The sequence below is a fragment of the Haemaphysalis longicornis genome, unplaced genomic scaffold, assembly GCF_048455015.1.
Source record: "Haemaphysalis longicornis isolate Haplotype H1 unplaced genomic scaffold, Haemaphysalis longicornis Haplotype H1 scaffold_1, whole genome shotgun sequence".
In the NCBI taxonomy this organism is placed as follows: domain Eukaryota; kingdom Metazoa; phylum Arthropoda; class Arachnida; order Ixodida; family Ixodidae; genus Haemaphysalis; species Haemaphysalis longicornis.
Window position 1 is genome coordinate 337,876,362 of NW_027526203.1, and position 18,100 is coordinate 337,894,461.

At 46.8% G+C, this 18,100-nt stretch overlaps 2 protein-coding genes across 5 annotated transcripts in view; one reads left to right on the top strand and one right to left on the bottom strand.

Annotated features, from left to right (window-relative positions):
• LOC144152907 (zinc finger CCHC domain-containing protein 24-like) overlaps nt 1-18,100 on the top strand; it is a 349,875-nt gene that overhangs the window by 54,367 nt on the left and 277,408 nt on the right. The gene's annotated exons all lie outside the window — the stretch shown is intronic.
• LOC144152858 (sodium-coupled monocarboxylate transporter 2-like) overlaps nt 1-18,100 on the bottom strand; it is a 43,885-nt gene that overhangs the window by 23,732 nt on the left and 2,053 nt on the right. The window contains exons 1-6 of one of the 2 annotated variants that reach the window (XM_077684367.1): nt 14,961-15,230; nt 14,517-14,893; nt 5,806-5,871; nt 2,364-2,415; nt 2,236-2,303; nt 966-1,123 (exon numbers count right to left, since the gene is read on the bottom strand). In XM_077684367.1, the coding sequence (XP_077540493.1) occupies nt 966-1,123; nt 2,236-2,303; nt 2,364-2,415; nt 5,806-5,871; nt 14,517-14,893; nt 14,961-15,057 (818 nt within the window). In that variant the 5' untranslated portion in view covers nt 15,058-15,230. Of the gene's footprint in view, nt 1-965; nt 1,124-2,235; nt 2,304-2,363; nt 2,416-5,805; nt 5,872-14,516; nt 14,894-14,960; nt 15,231-18,100 lie in introns of those variants that run through there. The other variant, XM_077684376.1, reaches the window with a different exon arrangement.

The following is an 18,100-nucleotide window of genomic DNA, read 5'->3' on the forward strand; positions in this document are numbered from 1 at the left end:
CGCGTCTGCGTCTCTCTTGAAGAGACGGGTCCCTGTTCACAAGACAGTGACATGATAACCAGAAACGTCACGTGACATGTGGTCCTATGCTACTCAAGAGGGACAGAGATGGGTCTTTGTATGATCTGCTATCTGTTCATCGGTCAGTGTCTCTAATGAGGAGCGGCTTGTCGTTTCTTCCCCCACTCCCCATGTTATTGAGAAACAGGATGACCTACCAGCGTGTGCGTTCTATGAGCAATGGGTTCCTTATTCCACTCATCACACCGTATCTTAGAAAGAAGTGGGTCATGATGATCTGGGCTATGAAGATGCTTCATGACTTAACGGCGTTCGGACAAATTATTGTCTTGGAATCAGGCATTTATCATATTCTATGACAAAAGAGGTTCGTAGGAGGGGGGGCGGGAGGTTAACTTACTGAAAACTACATAATTTTAGTTCACAATTTGTACAAGACCTTAAAACACTCGCCGAACAGCCGTTTTTTCCCTTTTCCTACGCCACCTTCACTTCCTGTAAATATTTTGTGGCCTGAAGTGCCTAGTTTGGTGCGTAATTGCACCACGGATAGCCCATGCATAGCTCGCATAAGACAGTTTGTTTTCCGTTGCAGAAACGAAATTTGATGATATACCCCCGAAAAAGTGGAGTAAGCAATACAGACCCTGTGTGAGGTATGTGCAATGTGCACGTAGCCCGATCAGGCCTGTCACCGGTCCCGAGCCACGACGGAGCTATGTTCCCCACCGCTACAAATGGATCGGGAGAGGAGGATGTAGGAGCGCATAATAATTTGCTCGCTGTATATGACGCAACTCCTTTAATATTTATGACGGAAGTAGATTAGTGAAACCGTGCTCTGCGGTACAGCGTGGGCTCCATATCATCAACGGAGGTTGGTTTTAGACTACTTGACGCTAAACACTTCGGTCGCAATTGGGAAAATCTTGACGACAACTTACTCCAGGATGTACTTGCGAATGTCGAACTCAGCAAATGGGCGGAGGTGCAAGCTCCCGGCAGTCGAGTCGTAGGCGACTTTTGCGATGATCACCAGCGGCGCCAACATTGTGATGAGTGTGTGCAGGCAGTCTGTCCACACGACAGCCCGAAGGCCTCCCTGTGGCCGCGCGCAGGTAATACCAGCTGCATCAGTCTACAACGCACTTTCAGCGATAACTATTTTTACAAGGGACAACGAACAGTACTGTCAGTTTACAAAGAACTGCCTGCGTCCTCTTTTGGCATGGTTGCCGCAGTAAGAAGTCTCGATCACCTCGCCTCAGTTTAGAATAGCCCGACGTGTGGGGTGTGGCATCAGTGCCGTCTTTTTTTTTTCTGGATTCCATGCGAAGACACCGACAGGCAAACGGTTCACTGTTGGTTATCCTTCTTGGTGTTACAGGTTGCGAGAGCCGCGCAATCTTTGGGATTTTGAGCGAATGAGTACGTGCTTCCATTTCCTCACGTTCCCGCAACGATACTTACTCTTAGACCCAAGGACATCACAGTTGGGCAGAAATACTGGTTCAGCAAACTCTCGCGCATGTTCTTAGAAGTTGTCGCTTTGTGTGAAGTGCTATTCCTTTGTTTGGAGGTGCCCATCAAAGCTACTAGGCCTTCTTGGACGATGTACTATAAACGCACAATCAGACACATTTTAAGCAATCAAATGGGGAATACTGCGGATTGCACTGAATATGACATATCCCACGAAGACGATACCTAATGCAGCATGAATTCACAGGCGTGCACGCACGCACGCGCACACACGTCAAAGGAACACGACGAGCAACCAAGCACAGCTTCGTCGAATCATTTATTGCACATAAAAGACGGAACCACCTAATTTAAGATAGCCTTGTACATCACACAAAGTGTAAACGCGTCGATATTGTTCGCACATTTACGCATCAGGGTGTAAAGAAAACTTAGGATGTCCTTATTTTGCCCTCAATATTTGCATACCACACTTTCATTTACACGCTAATAACGGGTCTATGGCATAGCTTAGCTAAATAAATTGCATGCTTTTTGATATGAAGTCAGAGAACAGGGCGAATAAAGGAAGGGAAAGAAATATTTGCCTCACCATGTTACTTGCAGACTAATTGCCTTTGATTGTCGATAGATAAGTGTAATTTATTGAGGCCCCTGAGCGTGGTATAAGTGTGATTGCGTGCAGGCGAGATCATTTCACGTGGCGTTAGCACAGCGCCGAGAGTTACTCACAACAGCCGCGTAGTATGTGCCCGTGAAGCCAAATACAATGCTGGCGGCAATGATAGGCATGCCGAAAACTGCAAAAGAGAACGAGAGATGCTTCAGGCGCCAATAGGCAGTGCGAGGGATTCACTTACTTGTTGAGGCCGTGAGTGCGGCAGAGAAGATCAAAGCTGCACCGACGCTTTGCTGAAACACATAACGCATAATGTGAATAAAATCCTGTAGCTTTCTGTTTATTTTCTTAATTTTTTCACTAGTTGCCAGAACAGTACCGTTTCGGTTTTTATGTAACTATTTGCTGTTTTCGCGCTACTACGAGAAAACTGCCCCTGCAATTTTAGACAATTTAAGGTAGCTCTCTCTAAGGTAGCTCTCAAGGCATGGTCGGATCCGCGCATAGGCTTACAATGTAGCCCTAGTTCATTATTTTAGTATGCGCACCCATCCCCACATGCGCATGAAACTCCATGCGTATATGCGGTCACAGGTTACGGGAAAATGTTGTTGGGGCGTAACTTGTGGACTTAATCTAGTATGCAATCGGTATGCGTGGCTGGAATTAGTCAAGCAGTATGATTTATTTACGTATTAGCGACACTTAAACCTGAATTGCGTTTTACTGATTGGTACGCTCGAAGAAATCGCCGGAGGTGGGTTTCACCACAACGCCCCAATACGACCAATCAGCTTGACCAATCACGCGATTCTGGTGAATGACGAGGCCCGGCATGCGATTTAAGAACGAATTTGAATCTGCACTGGTTCAACAGCACAAACGCGCGCCTTGAGTGGCTGTCACAGCGCAAATTTTACTCTCATATCATGCTGGGCCTCATTATTCAACAAATTCGCGCAGTTTTCCAAGCTTATTGGTCGTTTTGGGGCGTTGGGGTGAAGCCCACTTCGGCGATTTCTTGGAGTGTAGGCACTGGGTGAAGGGGCGGTGGGGTGAAGCTCATCGACTTATTCAATTTCAGACCCTGAGCGATTCTTCCAGTATTGTCGACACAAATGGCCATTTTAACTGTACGATATATGAGGCTTTCTTTTCGAAACGAGCCAAATCCACGTAAACAGAATTTGAGGAAAAAGCGGGAGTTTGTTGCCGAACCTAATTGCAACACTGTCAAAGCATGTTTGCATGTTAGCTAGGGGAAGTTTATGGCCACAAGCATTTAAAAACTATGCGGTGAATTTGAGCAATATTGGCACGATAAGTTTCGATTTGGCTCATTGAATTGAAACACTCAAGTTGATGCGGCATTCATACGAAATCGTTATTTAAATTGAATTTCAAGAATCGTGCGAAAGGTTTTGGCGATAAAGGCCTTACACATATGCAACAGGGCTTCAAGAACAGTAAAACTCTGCATGGAGAGCAGGTGAGTTCTCTTGGCACCGTTAGCAGGCATTTTCGAATTCTTCCGTAGGATAATTTTGTTGGGCACTCCTGAAGACACTCACGAAGTAAGCAAGCTCTTCATTGCCTTGCCATGGATTTCAAAAACGCTCCACAAAAAGGTTGCTCATATATTCTTCACCTTAATGAAGTAGTTCATACCCACAGAAGGGGGGGTGGAGGAGGAGGGGGAGATTTTGCAGTGCTTATAAGCGGCGGCTATTAGTTAAGTACTAAAATGGTAAATATGCGGGTGAACACATAAAAGTAACAAGAGTTACTCCGTAGGGACGGGGGAGACGAGATGAAATCACTGTTTCACATCGCTCCGTTTCATTTCGTTCAATTCTTCCATTCACTTTGTCGTCGACATCTGCGGACAGATCTTTCGCCGATTTCCTAATCGTCGTCTGAATTCACGATAAGCCAGCTCAGAAAAAAAAAAAAAACTTCTGCAAAAATTCACGAAACAGTCTGAAGAGTCAAGCCAAAAGCAAACTCCCACTGGGCAAATAGATTGGGCCCATTTTGATCCGTGAAACAGCAGGATTTGGCTCATTTTGGATAGGAACTACGATCTGCGTACCCGTTTGCAGGGCGTTATCTGATCTATTTTCTTGCCACCTCTATTTTAGGGGAAAGTTGCCGAGTTTTTCTTGTCACTGCAGTTTTATCGGACTTAGTTTCGGTTTCTGGATCTGGCTCAGTTGGGGACAAAAAACACCTCATATTTTGCTGTATATAGTCACTAGAAATGCTTCGTATTCGATAGTCGAATGCAATTGTTTAGACATCAAATGTTTTATTCGAGTAGGAAATTATAAGGAATATTGCTCGCACTTGCCGTAATAATTTTCCCGAAGAAAAAAACTTCAATGCGTCATCTGCTGCTGCGCCCAAATTTGTTTTCTGTTTTCTGAATGCATAAAAAATGGCAAAAAATTCTCGCTAATAAATGAATCAATTCGTATACCCTTCGTAAATCATCGTAATCATCAACAGCCCACTAGGTCCACTACAGGACGAAGGCCTCCCCACGGAAGTGTAAAATAATGGGCGGTACTCTAGCGAATGGTGACTATAACATAGTGTGTTAAATGGCCTCAATATTTTATTTAAAATGGCATGAACTGCAAAATTTCTAAAATATGAAGGCTAGTATTTCCACGTTGTTCCTCGTGGTAAACACGCGCTTTACAATTACTTAAAATATTACCTATTAGAGCCTTTAAAAGGACGTTAAAATGGAACGCTCACTGCAGTTTTGCAGTGGGTGTTGCTACTAGGCTCATAAAAGTGGCGGAAGAATATCAAGTTAGATGAACATCAAACTCATTAAACGCTTGCTTATACGGTCTGTTAGCCCGCATTTATAGCAACGTGATAGCCACTGTTAATCACGAGATTTTAATCACGAGATGTTAATTCAGCACTAATTTCTCAGCGCTTGCGGTTTCCGGTAAGTGTTCTTTTCCGAGTGGCGCAACGCAAATCGTCTAATGCCTTGTATCTGCGCAAAAAGGTGTGATTGAAGAAGTTGAGACACTGCAGCGTTATGGTAGTGTAAATGTGGATCATTGCTAGGAAACAGAACAAAGAAAAACAATTATAATGACAAGTCGCCCAATTCGGCCATAGGTAGCCGAATGGGCAACCATCGTCCGTTGCAGGAAACTAGAAAAAAGTGAAACACAAAAAGAACTGAAAACAGACACGAAATAGCAAAGTTCTACCGAATATCATCATCATTATCACCCCGATGAGAATAAATAAAAGTACGTAAATAGGCGGAAAATGAACTCGCGGAAAGTCACGAAGGTCTATTTTATTCCGGCGCTCTCAGCGTTTAACTCAGTTACAAAAAAAAAAAAAAACGAGAAAACAAAGGAAAAGACGCTGTTAGAGTGACGAGCTCTGCCAATTCCATCAACGAAACGTAAGGTTGTTGAAGCGGAGAGGCGTCGTAAAGGTGCTTACGCACAAGTCGGCAATTCCTAGAAGCATTCCTGTCTGTTTAAGCTTTAGCTGTTAAACTCCTGCGACATGCGTATAGAACAGCCGCACGGTATGTAATAAGTCGCAACAGGTCAGGTGTTCTTTAATGCCGTTCATATCTGATAGTGGAACAGCGGTTTATTTCCGCATGCATTAGTAATTAAAGCCAAAATGTTACTCACCGTCAGAAGCAGGTAGATCAAACACGCTGTCAAGGATATGAACGTGTTGTACCTTATTCGAATGTACTGGAAAGAGAACGGAACAACGAAGGATAAAAAAATGACAGCCTTTCTTGCTCTCAAAACTATGTGACGCTTGAACACGAGAAAAACCAAGCCAGTAAGAGTAAACTTAACTTAATGGTTAACATAACCATTATTTGGAGCCTTTTTCACTGGGATGTTACATACCTCATCATAGAATTCCGCTGTTTAGATACGTCATTTACTGTGTATCCCCTATTGGTGTCCTTCACAATTCCGTGCTATTTTCCCAGAACTCATTTGGGAACCTCGGTCGGATGCCCGAAACCCCGACTGCACTGTCACGCCGACCATTTCCAACTTGATTATGGGACTGCGAAGCCCACGCCGTGACCAGGAAGCGCCATATCGATAGACGTCTAGCGCAGTCGTACGGTGCTTCGATTTCATACGACCGGTAGAATCCTCGGACGAAAAACTGGCAGCACTAGCCTCACTCCTGGCTCTCACGAAGGAGTCTGTTCTGCTTCATCGCGTTCATGTAGCCAGCCCTTCCATAATGCTCTCACCTATCCTTTACCATCCAGAGTAACAGGCCGTCATTTTCATCGGAACAACAGTATTAATGCGAAAGCATTGAATTGCCCATTGAGCGAAAAGCCGGCGTCCGGCGTCCGGCATCTGTAACAGTGAAACGGGTCCTAAACTTCCTATTGGCTGTCTCGCCTAATATATACCTGTAGAGGTGTATTGACCAACGTTCGCGAAAGTAGAAAATCGACCATCGAGTGAAAAAGCCTGCACGCGTCGTCTGTAACAGCAAATCGGCTGTTAAGATTTCGACCATCTGGGAAAATTTAACGTGCGCCAAAATCTCGACACACGGGCGTTTTCTCTTTTCGCCTCCATCTGAAAAGCAACCACCGTTGCCGGGATCGATCGAACCCGCGTCTTTGGGTTCAGCAGCACGACGCCTTTTAGCCACTGCGCCACCACTCCGGGTCCGAAGCAAAAAGGAAATGTGCTTGTTGGCTGTGCTGAGGGGAAAGCAATGCATTCGTGTGTGCTGTGGCTGCGAACAAGAGGTTAAAGAGAAATTCCTTCACTGAATGTACACGTTTTCCGGAGCTTAATATTGTTTCTCTTTTCGATTTCCTGCCGCTGCGGCTGATTTTCTGATGGAGGAGAAAAGCGAAAACGTGCGTGTGCTCCAGCATTTCGGCGCACGTTAAAGATCCCCAGGGGGTCAAAATTAATCCGGAGGCCTCGGCATGTAGCGTCGGCATGTTAAACCTCCCAATGAACATCGTTTCTTTTGTGAATTTGTTGGATATGCAGAATTAGGTCAGGCGCATCCGCATAATACGGCAATAAACCAAGGCCGCGACATCTAATTTTTCCCGTCAGCTTTTGCTGGTCCATCCGGTGGTGGTTTTTATGCATGCCACTGTCCACAAACCACCAACGCTTAGTGTTTGTGACAATACAACGCGCTGTTCAACGCGAGAGTGATATGCGCCATGAGCGAATAACTCATAGCCTGGGAAGCCTCCGAATAAAAGAATACCGAGCCAGCAAGAAACAGGAGCTCCCGCCTTTCTCGCTGGCGGAAACTTTCCTGCTGCTGCTCTTCGCCGCCGCGTTCGGTGGTCTCTGCTGGGTGCCGCATGTGCAGTGTACGTGTGTAATGTTGTTGGTGTAGGTGTGCCCTGTTGAATCAGTACCATTAGTAACGCCATGCAAAGAATGCAGAGCAGCAACGACAGCAGCCTCCTCGCTCGTCTGTCTCGGCTCGCTGCTGTGTATCTAAAGTTAAATAGGAAGCTGCACATCTTAACTGGAACAAATTGTGGGCTGTGGGAATGTCCTGGCTAATTTGCATATGCATAAGCGCACTTAGCTCAGTCATAACATTACTAAACCCAGAAGAACCAAGAATAACCAAGGGGCAGCACCCCACTCTCGCTCTAACAGTGAATTCACCACGTGAAACGATGATAAGTTCTTTTATGTACTTTGTTCATAGTCGGTTGGGCGTGTCTTTTAAGCCCACACGTACGTTACGAGGCAGACAGAAAACTTGGTGACAAACATAGCTTTATCAGTTGCGCCTGGATATTGAATGAAATTGAGCTGCTAATAGAGCCGCGAACCACCTCGTGACCTATGCCTCGAGCTCGCCATATCTTAGTTACAATAAAAGCGTTTAGAGATGTTGAGCCACGTCTCATGTGGATAAATAGAGCCGAATTTATAGTATTCTTAAAGGTTTTGATCTCTGATTTCTTTTTTTGGCAGTAAATACACGTTTCCTAGTCCCCAAATCAATGCCGCATTGTAGGTATGTAGCAAGCAAGAAACGTCAAGGTAAAAAATATGGGCGCGTGCATTTTGAACCGGGGAGCTACTGCCCATGCGCCGTCGATCCGCCGACAGAGGAGTGACAGAAAGCAGATGACTTGAGAACGACAGGGTACGCTCTCAGAGATATTGCAGCAAAGCTGGCGGAGGTGGCGTTGCCTTCGCTCAGCTGCTGGTTTGTTGCTCGGGAAGCGGCGGCTCTTTGCAGCTCGCACCGTCGCTAGGGAAACGTCAAGTCGAAGCGCTAGCGGCTATAGCTTCCCCATCGCCGGAATTCAGGCAGGCGACAAAATGCCGGTACTTGTGGACTACAAAAGGATCGACAGGCAGGCGATGCCGCTGCTAAAGCGGGCAAACGTGACCTTTGCGATGGTTTGAATACAAAGTACGATTGGCATGATGTGCGAGGGGCATGCATGCAAGAAACACCGTGTTGCTGGCTTCTAAAGCCGGAGAAAGGCGTCTGCATCGGGCCGTGCCTCAAGTTTGTGGGGAAGAGGGATGAGCTGCCCACGCATTCTGACAGATCTATGAATAGATCCTCCATTAATTATTGAATATGCCGAATCTTCCAAAAAGAAAGCAAGAATAAAAAAAGAAGCAGTGAGGCTGCAGGTGAAAAGACCAGACGCTGTTCTCTTTATCGCCCCATTGCTTCTTTCGTGTATCGATTCCGTATACCAGGTTTTCGAACTTCCCTTGAAAGATATAGCTCAAATAATACGATTGGGGATGGCGCACAATGTCACACGCTTTCAGCTGCATTTGTTTTCAGCTTTTGGCCATCTTCACAACTTTTGTGATAAGGAAGCGTGAACCGCAGGCTTCAGCCATCGTCCCTCGAAAAAAGACGCTACTGAAGCTCGCGGAGGCTACGCTGCTGAGACCGCGCTACTAAAGGCTTCTGAGGATACCTACAGTTAGAGCCACTAGATGAGGTTTCACAGTATCGGCACTCTTTTCTGTCATTGTTGAATGCCGCCCACAGCGGCCATTGGTCGAACCACGTCACGTGACATTTGTTTACCCCGGAAGGCCCATGGGCGCTGATTGATTGATTGATTGACAGGCGCAACTCATCGCCTGTGTTGCGATTAATTTTGACCACCTGGGGATCTTTAACGCGCGCCGAAATCTCGTACACACGGGCGTTTTTACTTTTCGCTTCCATCAGAAAAGCGGTCGCTGCGGCCGGGAATCGAACCCGCGTCCTCGTGATCAGCAGCACAACGCCTTAGCCACTGAGCCACCGCGGCGGGTCCATGGGCGCTGCTATTTTGGTGACTCTGTGGTGCTCCGCGCGCGCTCTTCGATAAGTCATGATTTTCAAAGCACAGTGTGGCTGTATGACACGTTGAGAGTGAGTTTTTAAGCCCCCAGATCGAGTAGCGATGCCGTGCTGCTCTGGGCTGATTCAACCGGCGGGAAGGTGTACAACGCCTGCATCGCTTCCCGCTTGGAAAGAACGACAGTGGCCTAGCGTAATGTATGGCCACTTAAAAAGCGTAGCTTAATTAGTGACTCTAGCGTAACCTAGAACAATTAAATAAGCTACGCTAGTTTAACCGAGCCTGACCCTATCGCACCGGCGCACTGTCTCTAAATCTTCGAAAAGTAAACACAGCTGTCATGGTTGCCAAACGGCGCCCGGGCCGATTCCACCCGTAAATGTCAGCCGCAATAGGTCGCATAAAGCTAGCCACCCTGGCGTCATGCACCAAAATGAACTGAGTTTCAACTGAGCGAACGAATTGCGACGACCCGTCGGCGGCCGGCAGACTAGACGCTGGGCCAACTGACTCTGTCGGAAGATCGGCGAGCCGTGCAGTAGCGCAGTCAAGCCAAGTCATTTTTTCTGACGTCGCACGAAAAGGCCACAGAAAATGGGCGAGGATGCAGAGAGGAGGACAGCATTTCCGAATTTATTTTTCTACTAAATAAATTCGCGTAAATGCACCAAGAGTGGTCGAAATATGACCTAGGGACTCCGGACTACAATGTGCGCTAGTAATCCTGCTATGTTTACAAATCACTTCAGTGTCTCTTTAAGGATTTGTTTGCAGGCAGTGGAGACAAAATCACATACAGACATCTGGGCGCTAGAAAAACGCTACCTTTCGCGCACTGCGTGCCACGAGTGGGACTGCGTGTTCTAAATTGGTGAATACTAATTCGGTTGTGTTTAAAGAGGTATTACAAAAGGCGAAAGGAGCAACTGGTACTGATAAATAGCGATTATAAAAGTTCCCTCAGCTTTCTCGCAATTCTCAAACTTACTAAAGTAACTAGTTTAAATCGGTATAAATGGGAATCACTAAGCTCACATGCCGGATTGTTTAAGTGTCTGCGCTTGTGTCGCGCGGCGGTGCAGCCCCGAGCTAGCACATTAGGATGGCTAGGATCCGCTGTCTCACCCTTCGAAAGAAGCTCTTCTCTTTTTTCTTTCTGCCGATGCACGGCCGGGATACAGCGGCCGCGTTCGCCGCTCTAGCCCGGCCGTGGCTGACGCTGCTGCGTTCGGGACGCCGCCCCCGGGAATTCCAGGTAACAGCTGGCAGATTCTCTGGTTTAACTATTTGTAGAGCCACGTGCGTGAATTCAAGTGTCGTCGCATGGGCGATTGCTGCGGGTATCGTTTAAAGCTTTGCTTTCCAACCATCTTCACAGCGTGGATTGAAGCCATTTTTTTTCCAGTGGATAGTCCACTGCCTTCATACGAGGAAATTACGTACTGACAGAAAAAGAGCACTGAATGTCAAAAAACTAAGCGCTCTCGTAAAGAAGTGGGGCTGTTGTTGTGTTCGTATACGCGCTGCTTCTATGGTTCCGAGGTCGGGGCAGCGGCTAGTATTCTCCAAGCCGCTCAGCCTAGACCTAACGGAGCTCCTTCTCCACAACTCATGGCAGGAGAAACCCGGCACACCAGGGTCGGGTTCGAATCACCAGCTTCGGTATGTAATCAAATGCCGAAAGCTATAGTTACGTGCATGGGAAATGGCCTTTTTACTGCGATTCCATGCACCACCAGATCTTGCTGCCTAAATATATACGTACAAGCACATCTATGAACTCAAACCACAAATATTAAGGTTTTAAGGAAACATTTTATGCGTTTCATTCACTGGATCGGCTTGGGAAAGTTATGATGGACCGTGTGGTTGCAGGAGTGTTTTTAACTTTCGATGACAGCACCATCGTATGTAAAGCATCTATAAAAAAGTGTCACCTCCCGCTGCGGCAAAGCTACGCGGAGTTACAGCTCCGCCGAATCACGTAGTAGTAGTTGTAGTAGTAGTAGTAGTAGTAGTAGTAGTAGTAGTAGTAGTAGTAGTAGTAGTAGTAGTAGTAGTAGTAGTAGTAACAGTAGCAGCAGTAGTAGTAGTAGTAAATAAACGTTTTATTGAGCCGGCGCAGTTGGAGTGATTTCCAACACCAGGACGCCATGTGATGAACAGGCAGCCTTCGCTCTGGAGGCCAAAAGTGCTGGATCGGTGCTGGTCATCTGGTTCTCCCACAGCTCAGGTGTGGGAAGGGGGGATGGAAGTGGGGAGGTTGGGGCTGTGCTTGATATTATGAGGAAGAGTGCCGGATTGCAAATAGAACTTGCATTCGGTGGGATATTGCGTATAGGAACAAACGATGGAGGCGGACTGGGTGAGGGAAGGTCGGCAAAGTAGTGATTGTTTTTTTTTTTTTGAGATTTAGGATATGGAGGAGGGAAGTGCTGTAGTTCTGACCAGTCATACTGAGCACACGAGAATCGTGTACATGTACTTGCTGGATAGAAACACTTCGATGGATAGGCTCCGTTTTATGAAAACGCCCATTATATCTTCGTGGCTACGTCCAGACAGCACCTGCTGTCTAGAAGAAACATTGTCTTTTAGTCCTGCATAATTTTTATATTCCTGCGACTTGACATTTTTTCCGCTTTTTTAGTAAGAGTGGTGTCGTGGGGAATTAACTCCTGGGCCAATTGATTTTATTTCCTTTCCTTTATTGTGCCTCCAAGGCCCGAAGGCGCTACAGAAGGGAGCGGAACGGAAAAAAAAAAAAGAAACGTACATACACAAAGTTAGCAAACACACTCACACACACGCACACGCACGCGCGCGCACACACACACGCACGCGCAAACGCGCGCAGACACACGCGCACACACACACACGCGCACGCACGCACGCACGCACGCAGACACACACACACACACGCACACACGCACACGCACGCGCGCACACGCACACACACGCACACACACACGCACACATGCACACACGCACACACGCACACACGCACACACGCACACACACACACACGCACACACACACACACACACACACACGCGCACACGCACACACGCACACAAAGCATGCAGATTAGAAACATAATCTTCAATAGCAGTTGTAAGGTCAGATGTATCGGTTATGTTAGCAAAAGTGAGCCAAGGAATCTGGTTTGGAGAGATTGGGCTTAATTTCGGTTTATTTGAAAGTTCGGAGTTATTTTCCCCAAACCAAGGTCATAAACAAGGAGTCATGGGATATATACCTGCTTATTTAGTGTCATGTACGATCGGTCCTCACTTCCTTGCTCTGGGTACACTTCTCACTGATCTGATTACGGTGATACATTCACAACGTCTTTGAAAGCTTAATTCTTCCTAGATGAAGTTGGATGATTATATTTTCTTAATTGATATATTTCAGCGCCTCCCTTAAAATGACTTGACATTACTGCAGTTTCTGCACTACAATACAGTCCCGTGGTTCAGCTCTACTCGATTAACCAATCCATGGAGCCAACAATGAACTTACCGCGAATGACGATTTCGAGCCATACGATTTGACTTAGAAGTTGGGTCGGTGCCGTGGCATCGCGCAATGCACACATGAGGTTCTGCGCTGCGAAGTGCCACAGCTAAGGTCACATTTTTCTGTCAAATTATAAGCACGTTGCCGTCATCTGCCGAATAGGTGACCCGTAAAAAGCGCAAAGGCTCATGGGCATGTCGTCTGCTCCCGCCACTTCCGGTTCGAGATCTCACCTGGCCTCCCGTACGCCGGCGGCTTCAGGCGAGTGTGTAAGTGTTGTTTACTTGTCACAGAGTGCATACCTTTAAGAGGAGCCCCTAGTAGGATTCATCGTTGTTATTCATTGAATGCGCGATGCATGATCGTTTTTTTTTCGATGGAAACAGATAAACAACAAGAACACGAGCGCGTGAAAGCCGCCGGCGTACAGGAGCTAGGAGAGCTCTTGAACCGGAAGTGGACGAGCTCCGCGGGAGCAGACAATGTACCCATGAACCTTTGCGCTTTTTACCGGTCACCTGTTTGCTCTGTTAGCTGCATGGATCAGTCACTCGAGTGCATTGTGGTGAAGCTGAACCACAAATTACTTTAAAGGGTAATTGCATGATCACTCGCTTTTTTTCTATATTGCGTCTGGTTCCTATAGTACCATTGAATAAAGCCTTCCCGGTTTTCCTGTTTTATTATGGTACCCAAACGAATATATATAAAAACAAAATAACATTCTAAATAAAAGCGCCTCCTAGCACTACATTCAAGCTTTGCCATGTAAACCATAGTCTGCGATAACGTTATTGCCGGTTTTGAATATGTTAGCATGACCTAAAGGGGGCGCGCAAGCGGAGTGTGCGTGTGAGAAAGATAGGAAGGTGACGGCATCTATCTAGAAACATGGGCCGCATACGAGTAATTTGATCGCGGTGATGTCGCTCGGCGAGTTACTGCATGGTGCCTAGAAAGGAAATTAGGACTTGCAGGACCTGGGTCACGTAGCAACTTTGAGGTATAGAAAGACATATATTCGAACGAATGCTTATTTCAACTGTAGCAGTGTTAGCATGCTAGTCCTTGTAGTGGTTACTATATAATTCATACGTTGAAAAAGGGCATGTTTGTCTGCCAAGCATAATAAAAAGAAATTTCGTTCGAAAATGAACCTCGTTCAGAAAACTTGCCAACACTAGCCGGCGAATACGGCGCGCCCCACACTACATCGCGCCTTTCAATTCAAATTTATGGCCTAACCTGTCGAAAGCAGATATAGGCAATTAGAGCGTGCAAGCGGAAGGTTTGAAATGAACTCTCACTAACTGACGGCTCACATACACCTAATGCTGTCTACACTGGTATTTTGGTATTTCGCTTCCATCGGACGAAAAGGGTCTAATCGGCCAATTTGGAGCAGCACTCCCCAATTCTAACCGCGTTTTCACTCTGAAGAACCGCGTCGAAATGTGCGCCCCTGGTAAAGACGTCTTGTAGCGCAGCATATAGCGGTTCTGAAGCGGCGCTTGCCTGGAATATGGACGTGACGCCGAGCCTGTAGTAGCCGGGCACGACGAAGAACACGACGAGGGGCACAGCGCACACGGTGAGGAGCATGGTCCAGGCGGTGTGCAGGCCGTAGGCGTAGAAGTGTGCCGTCATGGCCACGAGGCCCAGGGGCGAGCCCGTCGAGGCGAGCACCGAGACGGCCAGCGGGAGCACGCCCAGGCTCCGGCCGCCCAGGAACGTCTCGTGGCCCACGTCGTGACCGCGTCGCCTGCGGCAGGCCACGTACAGGCCCTGGGCGACGCCCAGTGCCATCAAGAAGCCGTAGAGCACGTAGTCGAGCACGTGCGCCGCCATGCCGCCGAGTGTCCTTGCCCTGGCCCTCTCCGGAAAACAGCACGCTGTGTGGGAAAAATGCGCGCGCCCTGTCGCAACTGCCGCCGCCCGCTACAGCTGCGCCCTGATTACCTTGCGTGCGGCGGTTTCGCTGTCTGGCGATCCACAGGCGCTCGAGGCTGCCGATGTCAGTGCAAGGTTTTTTCCCCCTGATAGGCTGTGCGTGCATGTGCGTGAACGTGCATCTTCGTGTGTGCTGGCGTGTGTACACACATCTGAGACGTGTTCATTTTTTAAATGAGGATGTTGTGCTTGCAGTTTTTTTTCTGAGCTACAGGAAACTTGAGAAGCAGCTACTTGAATACAGCACACTGCGCCCTGCTTTAAAGGGGAGGCGAAATACAAGCTTGGTACATTCAAAACACTACGTTGGCCCCGTAACTATGAAGTCAATTTTAACATGAACTTCCATCAACTATTCCAGGTGTTAAGGAAAACAGATGACGCAGTGGTGGCTCACCACACACTTTCTCGCCGGGTCCGTATACGACATCGCAGGTGCTTGTTTGTGTGATTAACAGCCGCCGACCAACGCCACCGCCAAGAAACATGATTGTGCAATTGTAATGGTGCCTCTAGTTCTGTTTGATCGTGCTACTTGAATGCTAACAAGCCTTTAACACACTGATAAGGTATTCCTTCTTTTACGTCACTGCAGACGTCGTGTAGCGCCAGCTGGAATGTTTTTCGATATTATCATTTGTTAAATGAAAAATCGTCTTTCTGGGCGAGAATTAAGTTGAGTAAGTTACTAAACGCTAGAGGTGTCAAATTAAACGAAGTTACGTGGTGCCTTTATGGAGCCCTTAAGCCACGCAGGCTGCGTGTGCGGAGTTTACTTCCGTACAAGCCGTCATGGACTGCTGCTGGTTGTGGTGGCAGGCCGAAAGAAAGCAACGTATTTTCAGTTTTCTGCTGCCCGAACGATAACCCGTTTTTTTTAATGAGTGAAGATCATCATCCGTGCTCATTTTGGTTATCTACTCTACTGCTCAAATAGTAGGCCGAGGTTAAAATCATTCATGTGTGAAATTCCATGCCAGAAGGAAAAATTCTAGAAGTGGTGCAGGGCACCCGCTTTTGTTCCTTTTGTCTTACTTTATCGATGTTGGTATGCAGTCTAAAGACGGAAACTGACAACTTATGACAATGGAAGCTGCGGCTTTAGGATCAGGCCATCATGTCCTTTAGAATGTCACCTTTCTTGCTTTATTTATTTATTTATTTATTTATTTATTTATTTATTTATTTATTTATTTATTTATTAAAATGTCTGAACACCTCGCAGTGACGGGTGAAGCAATTTTTCACATGAAACAACAACAACAAAACAAAATAAAAACAAAACAAAATATACCTTCCCCGGCCCTCCCCGCGAAATATTGGTAAAACTTGTCTTTGTCCGCAATCTCAGCGGGAGCAGCCCAAGAAGCCACTCGTGAAAGTAGTGGAGCGATAAGAGCTCTATCTGTACGTTTCTGGGTCGCCTTGTACCCGGCCGTTCAACTTCGATTGGACTGCGTTGCACATGGACGGAACGCAAAGCCGAATATACACAGCGTGCCTGCTCCACTTGTGGTTAGTTAAAACGAGCTTTTAAATAGAAAAAGGTTCGTTTATTATTCCCATGTCACTTCAGGTGGGTTCTTCTGCGTTATGATTTTTTTTTCTGGTTGTACATCACTCCGAACCTGGGTTATACTTCACCGGCTGTTGTAGTGTTATTCCGCAAAAATCCGACGTCGTCGTGCCTTGGCAAAAATGCTCGGGAGGGCAGCGGGACAATAATGGTGGCAGGGAAGGAGAGAAGGGACTAGGTACATCCATTTTATTAACACTATAGCTCCCACACAAGCGAGATAGCTCTGCTAGCGCAGGCACTACCACACCGACCGCAATGATTGCCCGTTATGGATTTGAGTCGCGGGAATCACAAGGTCCACGTTGTTCCGGTGCAACTTTGGATAATATATGGAGGCGATATGAAATGGTGCATTAGTACGATGACAAAAAACAGGCAGACGCCATCTCCGATGACTGTAGCCGGCGAGACTATTAACAATCTTCCGGTCGTGTAACGGATTCACTGCAGCCAACACGTCCCACCACCCACCACTGTCTGAACGCCAAATTGCAATTGGCGCCCCGCCGGGAGGAGACATTCAGGCTGACGCTGACGAATGCTATAGGTGAAGCAGTCCAAGGATGCTAAAGCATTAAAAAGAATGTTAAACTAAAAACAGGATCCAAATCTGAGGTATGGGGGCAAATGTCGCTCGATGGGTGCCCCGCTTCGATTCGTCGAACACTCACAGCGGACTACGTCTTAGCATATATTCGAAGTCTAATGAGAGACCATTCCTGCTAATGGCAGTTTGGCGGCAGTGCCTGCTAGCGACGTTCGACTAATGATCAGGACCTTGCCTTGTAAAACTTTCGCGCACCTGCTCCTCTGCAATGCCCTCGCAGCCGGTAATTACGGCGTGCAAATGCGTAGTTTTGAGAAATAACGACACCTGACGTACGACGTGGCTAAAAAGTTGTATCTACACCTGTACATCACGAAATGGAAAATTTCATGTTCCCTTTACGTAAGATCACAGCACAGGCCACATTTTTTGGTAAAATCGCTTGTCGCAACTGGTGACGGGCCATTTTTGGTGCGTGGAATGCGGAATTATTGCATGCGAAGCACATCTTTCCAGAAAAAAAGAATTTGGTAGGTCGGACACACACACACACACACACACACACACACACACACACACACACGCACACACGCACGCACGCACACACACACATATTGTGAGCATAGGGACGTTATTGACGGACATTGTGCCCGAACGCAACATCACCATCATCGCTTGCACTGTGGACACCAAGGGGTGTGTTTCCCCGTCAGTCATATCCGTGCATCTATCGTCATTATCATCTGTAAATGATCATCATGATCCCCTCGCTTCGACTGCGGACGACGGTCTTGGCTCGGCGACCGAATAAAGGCCTTCTTGCGAAACTCCGTCTCTCAAGATATATATATATATATATATATATATATATATATATATATATATATATATATATATATTAGTTCGTCCCTCCAAGCGATGCAGCCACCTGACTCAAGCCATCCCCACAATATATATATATATATATATATATATATATATATATATATATATATATATATATATATATATATATATATATAT